General features: G+C 33.3%; 1 protein-coding gene across 4 annotated transcripts in view; it reads right to left on the bottom strand.

Moving 5' to 3' along the window:
- Positions 1 to 12,701, bottom strand: part of MAP2K4 (mitogen-activated protein kinase kinase 4) — a 273,432-nt gene that overhangs the window by 104,987 nt on the left and 155,744 nt on the right. For all 4 annotated transcript variants that reach the window (XR_007953396.1, XR_007953397.1, XM_051995559.1 and 1 more), the window contains one exon: positions 7,806 to 7,933. Coding sequence is in view for 2 of the 4 variants with exons in the window: in XM_051995559.1 (XP_051851519.1) it covers positions 7,806 to 7,933 (128 nt within the window). In the remaining 2 variants the exon portion in view is untranslated. The remainder of the gene's footprint in view (positions 1 to 7,805; positions 7,934 to 12,701) is intronic.

Here is a 12,701-nt window from a genome sequence, read left to right as displayed (position 1 = left end):
GCGTTACTTTCTTCACTATTTTTATCGCCAATTTTTCCTCTATCACTATTTCTTTAACTTTTATAGGAATCCTTGTGAGGTTTGAGTTCAATGAACATTTGTCTCTTTTTTGGTGACTGTATTTACATTGTTATCTTCTGAGTTTGTCCTGATCTTCTCTGCCACCACAGTAGCTTTTCATAATCAAACTTTTTTTTCTTGTTTGCTCATTTTCCCAATCTATTTCTTCAATAGTAATTTTATTTTAAAGTTTGGCTCTGCTCACCTGAGGGTAGTGAGGCAATGTTTCAAACTTCAGAATTTTTTGTGCTATAGTTTTTAGAGTTATTTCCAAGAGTTTGCACATTTTGGGAACTTCTAAGGCAGTATGATACTGGAAGAGGTGTGCTTAATGTTCTCCTAGTCTTCACCAAGGAAGGGTCTCCCTCACAGCTGCATATGCTTGTGCTTTTTGTTGCTTTGAAACTATGACTAGGACCCCTGCTCTCTTACACCCAATCTCTATTGCTTTTGTCTACCATGGAATTGCAGCCCCCAACTGTATATATGTAATATAGCTGACAATCAGCACCAGCTGTATGCAGAGCCATACAGTTTTTTAAAAATGTGTTAATACTTCACTTGCTCTCTGGTGGTGTCCCCTAGTGATCCATGCTTTTCTGTCTTCTATTTAACATTTTTATGAAGGAATGGATGGCATGTTTATAGAATTTGCATGTTCCCCAAAATAAGAGAGAAAACTAATTTAGAGTATGACAATCAGAATTCTAAAACATCTTGAAAGGTTAGTGAATTGTGCTGAAGGTTCCCCTGTAATCTCATTCTTACCAGCTGACTAACCTCCTTATCCTCTCTGGAATGAGATCTCCTGAAAGTGTGGCTGCAACCACTCTTGCCACTATATATGTGGACTTCAGACAGACCTCCACTCTGGTGAAACCAAGTGCTATTGCCTACTTCTTTAAGTTTCTTAGGAAAGAAAAATCTCACCCTCACTTTTTGTGGGCTCTGCCTCTCTAAAGTTGATTTGAAGTGTTATTTTAAAATTAAAAAGTGTTATTTTTTAAAAGTGTTATTTAAAATTTTTAAATTTGTAGGGGAATGTTGGGAGAATTCAGCAAGGTGATTGCCCTTATTCCACCATCTTGGCTGCCCACCAACTGAAGTTTTTAATGGATTGTAAATTCAACAGGAGTTAGTACTGCAACTTGGTGGTCAAAAAAAAAAACAACTTAAGAAACCTTGGGTTTTCATGGAAACTTAAATTTTTTGAATTTTTGAAAGAGAAAGCCTACATGACTTTATCATTGTCTGCAAACCTAGAATATATCATTCAATTCTAAGAAACACATTTCAGGAAGGCTATTTACAATATGAAGAGCAAACGAGAGACTACGTTCATATGGTAAAGGATATTGATCATGAGATCTGAGATCTGAGAAGGAAATGGAGACACATCTCAGAAAAGGTCAAATTTCAGAGGGAGAAGATGGCTCTTTATATATATAAAAACTACTGTCAGATGGAAGGAAACTAAGAAGACATAAGGAAATAACTATTATAGACAGACATTGCACTAGATACTTGGCATATATGTATAAGAAAGGGATAATTCTTACACAAACTGTGCTTATAGACTATAGATGTATTTATTTAGATAATCTCTTGAACCCAAGACTTGAAATGTTTCCCTATTAAAATTTACTTGTATTAGATTCAGCACAATTCACTAATCTTTCAAGATGTTTTAGAATTCTGATTGTCATACTCTAAATTAGTTTTCTCTCTTATTTTGGGGAACATGCAAATTCGATAAACATGCCATCCATTCCTTCATAAAAATGTTAAATAGAAGACAGAAAAGCATGGATCACTAGGGGACACCACCAGAGAGCAAGCGAAGTATTAACACATTTTTAAAAAACTTAGTTCCAAATTCTCTGTCACTCTCTCTCATTTCCCTTCCTGAAGAAGGCAAAGAATCTGATATAAATTATATAAATACAGTCATGCAAAACACTTAAAGAAAACACAAACCAAAAAACTAAGAATAAAGAAAGTTTAAAAAGTACACTTCAATCTTCATTCAGACTCCAGGAAAAAGAACTGAATAGTATTTTTCATCTTAAGTCCTTCAGAATTACCTTGTATTGCTGAGAATAACTATACCATTCACAAATGATCACAATATTGTGATTCTGTATACATCTCCTTTCACTTTTACATCAGTCCATGTAAGTCTTCACAGGTTCTTCTGGAAGCACTCTTCAGCAATCATTTAATAAACCCCTATTATTTGAAGGGGCTAGGATACATGTTGGCAAGAAAGTATTAATTAGTACTCTTTAAATCTAGCCATCTATTAGTTCTAAATCTATTTAATTGTATTATTTTGTGCAATATATCAAAGTATCTCCCATATAGAAACCTAAATCATTCAGGATCCTCTCTTATTCAATTATCCACTGATAATTACCAAATGAGACATAAAACAAGAAATCTTTGTTTGCAAAAATACCATTCACTACTGATCCAGGTACTCTTTAGGATAATTTGGAACTACGCCCAAAGGGCTGTAAAACTTGCATATTCTTTGATTCACCAGGGCCACTACTGGGTCTATTTCCCAAAGAGATCATAAAAGAGGAAAAAAGGACCCATATGTGCCAAAATGTTTATAGCAGTTCTTTTTGTGGTGGCAAGGAATTGGAAATGGAGTGGATGTCCATTAATTGGAGAATGGTTGAATAAGTTATATGTTGTATGGATGTAAAAATTATGAGCAGGCTGATTTCAGAAAAATGTGGAAAGACTTACATGAACTGATGATGAGTGAAGTGAGCAGAGACCAGGAGAACATAATACAGAATAATGGCAAGATTATGTGATGGTCAGTTATGACAGATTTATCTCTTCTCAGCAATAGACTGATCCAAGACAATTCCAATAGACTTGGGATGGAAAATGCCATCCTCATTCAGACAAAGAATTATGGAAACTAATCCATAGTGGATCAAAGCATACCATTTTCATCTTTTGTTCTGATTTTTCTTTCCCAATATGACTAACATGTAAATATTAAAAATGATTGCAGATGCACAACTTATATCATCAAGAGGGTTTGCTGTTTTGGGAGGAGGGGTAGAAGGAAGAAAAAAATTCAGAACTCAAAATCTTACAAAAATGAATGTTGAAAACTATATTTACATATAATTAGAAAAAATTTTAATTTTAAATAAATTAGAAATAATAATTTCCAAAACCTAAAAATAAATAAATGAATGAATCATAGTTCTGTTCACTGTGAGGGAGAAGCTCTTCAACAAAAAAACAAAGAAGGTATTCCTTTGGATAGCAAGGTCACTCCTATCTGATTACAGGATATGGATTGCACCAAATACTGAAGAACTTCCTAAAAGGGATCTTTAATTACCGAAAAGAATTTACCGAGTCTATCCACACAGGAAAGATAAAGAATGTATGTTATCCATATTTCAATATGCATATGAATAGATATCCTATAAAGCTTATTGAATATCTGGGACAGATAGTACAGATAGGCATAAAATGTAAAAGGAAAAGAATAGGCTGGGTTGCTTTGTAGGAGCTGATAAGCACTGACCTCAAACTTTCCCTAATAGCAAAACTGCATCTTTTCAATCCAAATATTTTACTGGTGTTTATATATAACAATGTGGCCTGGAACACCATTGCCATGAAAGAATATGAGCATCACACAAAGGCAGGAATTACCTCTTATTGTACAGGTAACTGAGTTCAATATGTAAGCAATAAGGGACTCTAAGGAAGCACAGTATCAGGATATCATCAAAAATGACAGAGAGGATGGACTTATCAAATGATGAGATATAACAAAGTACATGGACAGATCAAGTACTTCACAATACTTTTACAATGTCAAGAAAAATCATAGTATTCAGGATTTGAGTACTATAGAGTTGATGTTTCTAATCTTTTTCATAGGACAAGCATGAAGCACTTTACTAACATCTAGGTAAACCATATCAAAAAGATTTCTCTGATCTAGTATAGAGACACTATCAAAAAAAGAATATAATTAGCTTTTCTAAATGATATCATTTAGCCCTTTGTAATCACTGCTCAATCTTTTTAATTACTGCTTCATTTTTTTATATGATAATTAATCATCCTATTTAGTAATATGCTCCAGAATCATCTTAGAAATCTAAGTCAAGTTCACTAGATTATAATTTTCAGATTCCGTTCTCTTCTATTTTTGAAAATTGGGACATTCATCTATCTCCAGTCCTAGAATACCTCAACTATTCTTCACAAATTTTCAGATAGTCAAACACAGTATTTGAAAACAAACTGGTAGGTATCTCCTTGAATCTTGAAAAAGATATATTTAGTACAAATAAGAATAAATACTATATTTATACATAACTAAGGGGCAGCGAGGTGGTGCTATGGATAGAATACTGGTTCTAAAGTCAGAAAGACCTGAGTTTCAAATTCAGTCTCAGACACTGACTGAGCAAGTTCCTTCATTTGTTTGCATCTTTTGCCTCATCTGCAAAATGGGCATAAAATAGCACCTCTTTTGCAGAGTTGTTGAGAATTTAAGAGTTAATCACTTTTAGAATATATTCAAAGTCAATGGGACTGATGTTAAGGAGGATAATCATATTTTCGACAATGTATTTATTTCACTGTCAGAGCAGTTCCGGGCAACTTTTAAATTCCACAAATAAATGCTTGCTTCAAATGAGATATACTGCAACAATATATTGCTGATTATTTTTTCCCGTTCTTCTGGGACAAATAGGGATGTGGAGAGAGGGATGAGATTATGGGGAAAGACCAGGTATAGATTTTTTTTTTTTTAATGTAGTAATTCTATGAACAATGTGATCCTCATAGAATGTCTGAATATTCACAGATGGTAAAAGGAAGAATGGCAGCACAGTTTAAAAAGAATCACTTACCCAAAACACAAAAGTATTATACCATCTTCCTTATTCCCATGTATTAAATCTATTTTTTTTAATATTCAATATCATTTTGCGTCACTAGATGGCAATCTTGCATCAACATTATAAAATATGGACTGAATTTGCATGGAGGCACTGGAAAAAATGGATTAGCATCTGACATTTGGGAATATATAAATCAGATATAAATCAGTTTTCTATAACTTCCAATCATTAGTTGGTATTCTGTCACTTGTCAACTTCCTCTTCCATGCCAGCTTTTCAGATAATACTCTGCTCTTTCAACTAGTCTTCATAACAGAGTCTAAATCCTTCACAAACCTATTACTTTCCTTGGAATAAACCCTACCTTGTTAATTGATCTCTTAAAGTATACAGTTTCCTAAACTGAGCTAGCTGTTGGAGAGATCTGAATTTTTCTATCAATGGAGCCAAGTTAGATGCTAATCATTTTCATATCAACTATTAAAGTCTCACCCCCATCCTCTAATACCATATATGTATGCTAATCTTTTATGGCCTACATTTAGAAATTTATATTTATACTTATTTGCTTAATTTTGGAGGCCTGATCCAGCCTATGCATACTTCTTTTTCTTTTCTTCCCCCTCCTCCCCACCCCGAGACAATTAGGGTTAAATGACTTGTCCAGGGCCACACAGCAAGAAAGTATTAAGTGTTTGAGACCACATTTGAACTCAGGTCCTCCTGAATTCAGGGCTGATCCTATGCATATTTCTTTAAAATTTCTACAAAATCACTGATTGCTATGGTTGAATTGGACCTCAAGTTATTGAGTACCATACTATCTGGCTGTAAATTTCCTCTAAATAAACAACAAATAGTCATTTAAAGTGCTCTTTGCATCAAGGCCTATAGTTAAGAAGAAGCTACTATTATAAGCAATGTGATACAACAGAAATTGGAATCAGAGGCCTTGGAGCAAACATAACTCAACCTTTCTGTCTCAGTTTCCTTATCAATAAATAATAGGAAAAGGCAGAGAGGCAAAGGGAGGTGTCTCTTCCAAGGCCACCCACTTTACCTTGATGTCTTCAATTGTCAAAAAAAACTTTACCTTTCATGGAGTCTATACCTGGCTCTCTGTAAATTCTATCCTTTGCTCCTAGTTTTACTCTCTACGGAAAAGGAGACAAAGTTTAATTACTCTTTCACATGATAACTTTTCAAATCTGTGAAGATAACTATAAAATCTTGACTATGTCTTTTCTTCCTCACTTTGCATCTCAAAACTCTTCCCCAAAGGAGTTACTCTCCTAAGGACATGCTCAGGCTTATCATCACTACAGAAATGCAACTGGTAGTAGGACAAAATCCTTTGCATTCTGCTTCTTGGTGAAATTAAGGATAGCATTAGCTTCTTTGACAACCATATCACATTGATGACTAATAGTGAACTTGTAAACTTCTAGAAATCTCATAATCTTTTTCAGATGAAATGTTAAATAAGTATAACTATAGCTGTAAAGTTGACTTTTTAAAAATTAATAAAGGCAAGAAAATTACATTTGTTCCTATTAAATTTCATCTCCTTAGATTATGCCCAGTTCTCCAACAGTTATTCCTAATAGCTTTGTGAAAAGAAAATAATGATATATTTCTATTTTTATCTAAGTCATTGATTAAAAATGATAAATGATAAAAACTCTTCAATATTACTTACATTAGAGACCTTGGAAATGGTATATAATGAGATGTGAGGCCATGTAAGGCTGGATTTGAACTCAGGTTCTCCTGACTTAGGGTGCCACTTCTCTACCTCCAAGACTTTAGATTTCAACCAATTTTAGATTTTCAAGAAAATTTGAAAAAAGATATTTTTTCTAATTCTTATGAGGGACAGATGGGAATTAAAAGAGCAGAGTAAGGAAATTTAACAAAACAACATGGCTTAGATTATTGTCATAAAGGAATACCCAAAGACTTTCATTCATATGGAAATATAATTATATTAAAATTTTAAATAGCAATTAATACCTATGCTACACAAATTATTTTCAAAAACTGACCAGAGATTACTTTTATAAAAGATACAAATATGGTAGTAACACCGAAAATCTGAAAGGGATAATGCAAATCAATGATGAATATTCATGAAAAATTTTTAAATAAAACTTTAGAAAAAATCTATAGCAATATCATTTAGTAGTTGCCTAAAGTTTCAACTTATCTCAATTAGCCTGTCCCATAAAGAACTCTTTAATCCCCTAAAAAAATTTAAAAAGAAAATCAAAGACAATGTAATTTCTGTTTCTTCTCTGTATCATTGTATAATAGTATATGTAATATTTGTATTATTACTAAAAACTCAAGACTACCAAGTCTGTTCTAAATGGAAATGCTTTCAATACTGAACTGAGAAACAAGAACAGAAGCAGCAGCAGCATCTTCAGCAAACATTTGCCAAACACCTGTATGCAAAGCACTGAGGTTGGCAAGCATTCCACAAACACAGAGTCTTATAAAAGACAGTCTCTGTTTCCAAAGAATAAATTAAATTGGAGAAACAGACTAGCCACAGAGAAAGTTAATAAACATTCACAAGACTACATATAAGTGCTAAATAACTGGAAAAGACAGTACATGATATATGGGTGGGTGTCCCAAGGATGGAAAGTTCACTTTGGCAAATGGAGAATTTGAATTGGGTTAGATGAATTTAGTTAAATGAAGAGAAATGGGGCAGAGCATTCTAGGTAAGTAGTACAGTGTGACTAGAGGACAATCCTATAGAAAGTAATGTAGCAAAAGTTATTAGTTCACTGACATGACAATTTACATACACACCAATTAAGACATTAAACTTACTGCCATATATGGCCTGCACCCAGCATCTCTTGTTTTGGCAATGGAGTCCACAAGTTGCCCACTAATGCCAAAATCACAGAGTTTAATATTTCCACTTCTATCCAGAAGAATATTAGAAGGTTTGATGTCTGTTAAAAAAAAAAATCATTATATAATTGTCAATAAAAGAAAAAATGATAAAAATGGCAAAGTTAAGAACTGAAATAATAAACATTAAATTAATATTTACTAATGCCAATGCTTACTAGCTATGTGACCTTAGGCAAATCATTTCACAGATCAATATTTTCTCATTTGCAAAATGGGGGAAGAGACAAAGAAAATATCTGAAGTCCTTTCTGGTACTAAGACTCAATGAATAACATCAAATGCATTGCTTGATCTACTAATCTCAAGAGAAAGGGGGAAAAAACACATAATACTTTAACATTTATGTCTTTCATTTAGTTAAAAAAAAATAGAACACAGCAAAAGTTGACGTTACAGAATAATATATATTCTATAGATATGAATGAAAAGTGATTTTCTTCTCCTTAAAAAGTGTCACCCTCAGATTCTGAAACATGAAGTAAAGATTTAAAATTAGGAAAACATGATTTTTCCAAATTTCTTTCTTTATAAACCATAAAAAGTAATAAAAGCATAGTACAGAAAATATTCAGGCAACGTTTATGCCTTTTTATAGAAATGAAAGTATGAGCTTGGAACAGGATTTTGTAAAAAACCATGACAATACATTTTTATATAAGCATATTAATATATACAAAGCGGAAAAGAAGTATAGTGTATCAAATATACAAGAAGTCAGAAAGATAGATATGTGTTCAAGTCCTGCCTCTAACATTTATTGGCCTAGTAAAGTACTCTTAGTATGCTAGGTAATTCTCAGTTGTTGAGAGGGAGTAATAGCTACATTGATATGAGTTTTCACATCTGGGAACTACTTATTCCAATGAACTCTGAAGTTTAGTCATTTTCCTCATGCCCCCACACACAGACTTTTGTATGATTTTTAACTGTGTGGGAAACCCTAGTAAGGAGAACTTTCTCTATCAAAGGCAGATGAATAACTTTGCAGCAACCTAAATCTTAAGAAATCTTAAGAAAGCTAAAGATCACACTTCTCTAGGATTTACTTAGCCAATATGACCACTCAATTGAAGTTCTCTATAAAGTTAAAAGATAATCGCTTAATTGACAAATCTTATGATCCTTTCTCAGCCTTAGCCTTCTTGACCTTTATACATGTGATACCACTATTTCCTCTGTCTGAATATTCTCTACACTCTGGAATTTAATCAGCTGCAAAAACTTGCCTTTTCTAACTATGTAATATATCTTTTATTCAATTCCTTATTTCTATTCATACAGTCACTACCTTAGTTCAGGTCCCTATCACTTCACACCTGTCCTATTACAACAATTCTCCTAAATTGTCTCCATGGAGCAAGTTTTTCCCCATTTAAATTTATCTTTCAAGTATCTGTTAAAGTGATTTTTCTTAATCATAGATATGATGATTATGTCACTCCCCTACTCAATGGTTTCCTATTCCCTCTAACTAAGATTATATGACTCCTCTGTTTAGGTCTCAAAGTCCTTACCAATTTGACCCTAATCTATTTTTCTAGCTCCATTAAACAGAGTATCCCCAAATTCCTGCTCCCAAAAGACTGTTTTGATAATGTGTATATTGTATATTGTATATTTATAACTCTCTCTTTTCCCAGTTTTCCTGTTAAATTACTGCCTGATGTTATTATTTTTAAAAAAATTACTGCCTGAATTTCCTTCAAATAGCCAGCACAAAAATATAAATGCAGAATAAACTTTTAGCGGAGGCCAATTGAGAAAACTATCCTTGTGCTTTTTCTACTATTATCTTATACCAAATGGCTTAGTTGGTCCTCAATTTGATGGCCTTAGGCTGAAATTAGTTTCTTTTTTTTTTCCTCAGACAGTTACAACACAGATGACTGAGCCCCTGTCATTTCCATAATATTTTTGCTTTTTCAAAGCTACCTATAGTGCTTTCTCTAACTATGTGAGATATCCCTTTGAGATATCTCTAAATAGGAATGGTAAGCACTAGAATCTAAGAGAAAATTTCTGTGTCAATGACAAGAATGCCTTTTTTTCTTTTCAGTGCCAGTTTGTACTGTGGGGCTATATCCTTAGCCAAACAGGTATTGAAAAAGGGAAACGGAGAGGGGGAGGGGAGGGGAGGAATGGAGAAGAAGGAAAGAGAAGGAGAAGAGGAAAAGGGAAAGAAAAAGAAGAACCTCTAGGTAATAATAAATAATTAGTAAAAATCTCTTGTAAATATTTGTGGAGTCATTTAGAATAAGAAAATCACATTTATCTTCAATTGTTTCTTTTCTTGTTCCATCTTTGAAACCAGAAATCCTGAATAAATTTGTGGTCCATGTGTAATAGAGGCAAGCATAGCAAGATGCTTGAAAGATGACATGGAAACCAAGACAACTTTGGTTTAAGATCTGTCTCTGACATGTATTAGTTGTGTGACATTAGGCAAATCATTTAAGCAACTCTCTAAAGGTAAAAACTGCTGAGAACTTGATGAACCTTACTGGAAAAATATTACTCATTTTTGAGTTTCCTATTCCAATGAAGTCTATGAATGAATGAATGAATGAAGATTCCTAGTACTCAGTTTCTATCCCTACCTAATGGGGACAATTCAGGAAATTCCCCAATCTTCCCATGTTACTGAACCTATACAATGGTCTTTTCCTAAGGACTCCATGTTTGGTTAGCATTTAGTGACATAGGGGTTCTAATTCCATGCTAAGGGCATGCACAAAAAGGTTTATTGTTGGTCTCTTGTATCCTGTGATGAAAGATGAGGGGTTTGCCAAAGAAGACTAGTCATGGAGTCAGGAAAATGGTTGCCTAAAAATTTTTAAATTCCATTAAATTATTTAGGACTAGTCCTCCTGTGGCATGAAAGTGACCCCTAGTTCTAAAAGACTACGCTGGAAAATTTCAAGACAGATTCATTATCTGAAGATCCTGTTTGTTAAGTTCAAAGTAATTCATTCAGTACAAGCTTGGCAACCAGATGATGAATTTTTTTGGTCAGGGTAAATCACGAAATGCATAAAAATACAAAATGCCCCCAGTGGTAAGAGTAGCAGAAAATGGAATACAAAGAATCATTGTTTATTTATTTATTTTTTATTCTACTCCTTGTGAACAAAGTCTATCAAATTCACACATGTTATTTTACAGATTACAAAACTGAGGCCTGGAAAGGTTAAGTGACTTGTCCAAGATCACACAATATAGTAATACAAAGAGTTAGTGTACTCAAAGAAAATAAGAAATATCATTTTATGTGATAACTGATCATCTTGTCTTTCGGTTGTCCCAAAGGGTTAAATCAAACAAAAATAATTGAAGTTTATGAGTCGAAAACTATTTCAGTGTATGAATTAGTAGAAAAGTCTAGCTATACTACAATAGGACTTTCTAAATTAAGTCAACACAAAATTGATATTATATCAATATGAAGTGAAACTTTCAATGTGAAGTTTGGGCTCATGGGAAGATTGAGAATATGCCTAAAAAATAGGTTCAGAATTAAGAAAGGAAAGAGACTAAAAGCCTGTGAGTCATTCCAAAGTTCAACACTTGTACCTGAAGAATACATTTCTTCAAGTTGAATCACAAAGTGCTGCCATGGTGAATACTATATAACATAGAATACAAACAAGCAAAAAACCAAAGTTGACTATACCTTAATAGACAAGAAATGACTGGTTACAGAGATAGCAGTCATCTCAGAATCAGCTGTCTCTGTGCAGTCAGATCATCAACTGTTTAGAGCAAAGGTCAAAATAAATATGAAAGTAGAAGAAAAGATTAAGATGAAAAGATACCCTCTGTGATTATAGCTGCTCCAACCAAAGCTATTTTTAAATAAGTTGATGACGATTAAAAGTAGAATAGTAGAACAATGATTAGGATATTTAACCAATGTAAAACTGTTACAAATATTAAGACGACAAAAAAGCCTAGCAATTGTCTCTGCCAGCAAATACAATCTCACTGCCAAGTTACAGCATCACAGCCAAAGACAACAAAGGTATTTAGAATAAAATCTCATTTGTAAAATATAACTTAGGAGGATGGAAATTAGAATCAATCATACATGACAAAATATAGGGAAAAAGAAGCCAAGAAAAAAAACAAACCTGCAGAAACAGCTTGGCATAAGATCTAGCTGAGGCAGATCATCTCAAGAACATTTGTATATTCAAATAGGACAATAAGAATATATCCAAATTTAGCTAATTAAGTTAAGCACTGGTTATATGCAAGGCATTTGGAAACAAAAGCAAAAATGACCCAGTGCTTGCCCTCAAGTAACTTTTACTATGAGGAGTGGGAATGATATAACATGCACCTAGGTAATATAATAAATACAATACAAGGTTAAAGGTAGATTAAAGATAAAGGGGATAACTAGACAAATTCTCAAGGAAAATCTGAAAAAGAGAACACTTTCCCTTGGGAAGGGGACATCTAAGCTAATGTCTTGAAAGAGAAGGATTATGAACAATTGAAATGAAAAAGAGTGCAATACAACCATCCAAGTAGCCACTATGAATGCATGGAAATTGGAAATGTTTTGGTAAGTTGGGCATTTGGATTAAATAGTAAATAAAAGGAAGCAATGTGAATAAAGGCTAGAGAGTAAAAAGGAGCCAGATTGTAGAGTCTTATTTATGGCAGGCTAAAAAGCTAACATTTTATACTATAAGCAAAATGGAACCACTAAAGGTTTTCTAGAGTCACACAACCAATATATATAAAAGATGGTCTTCCTGGTTTTAAGACCATTTCCATTCACTATGTCATACTGCCTCAAAC

Source organism: Antechinus flavipes, chromosome 4, assembly GCF_016432865.1.
Source record: "Antechinus flavipes isolate AdamAnt ecotype Samford, QLD, Australia chromosome 4, AdamAnt_v2, whole genome shotgun sequence".
NCBI lineage: Eukaryota > Metazoa > Chordata > Mammalia > Dasyuromorphia > Dasyuridae > Antechinus > Antechinus flavipes.
The sequence above is the reverse complement of the archived record's forward strand: the minus strand, read 5'-3'. Positions and strand labels throughout refer to the sequence as shown.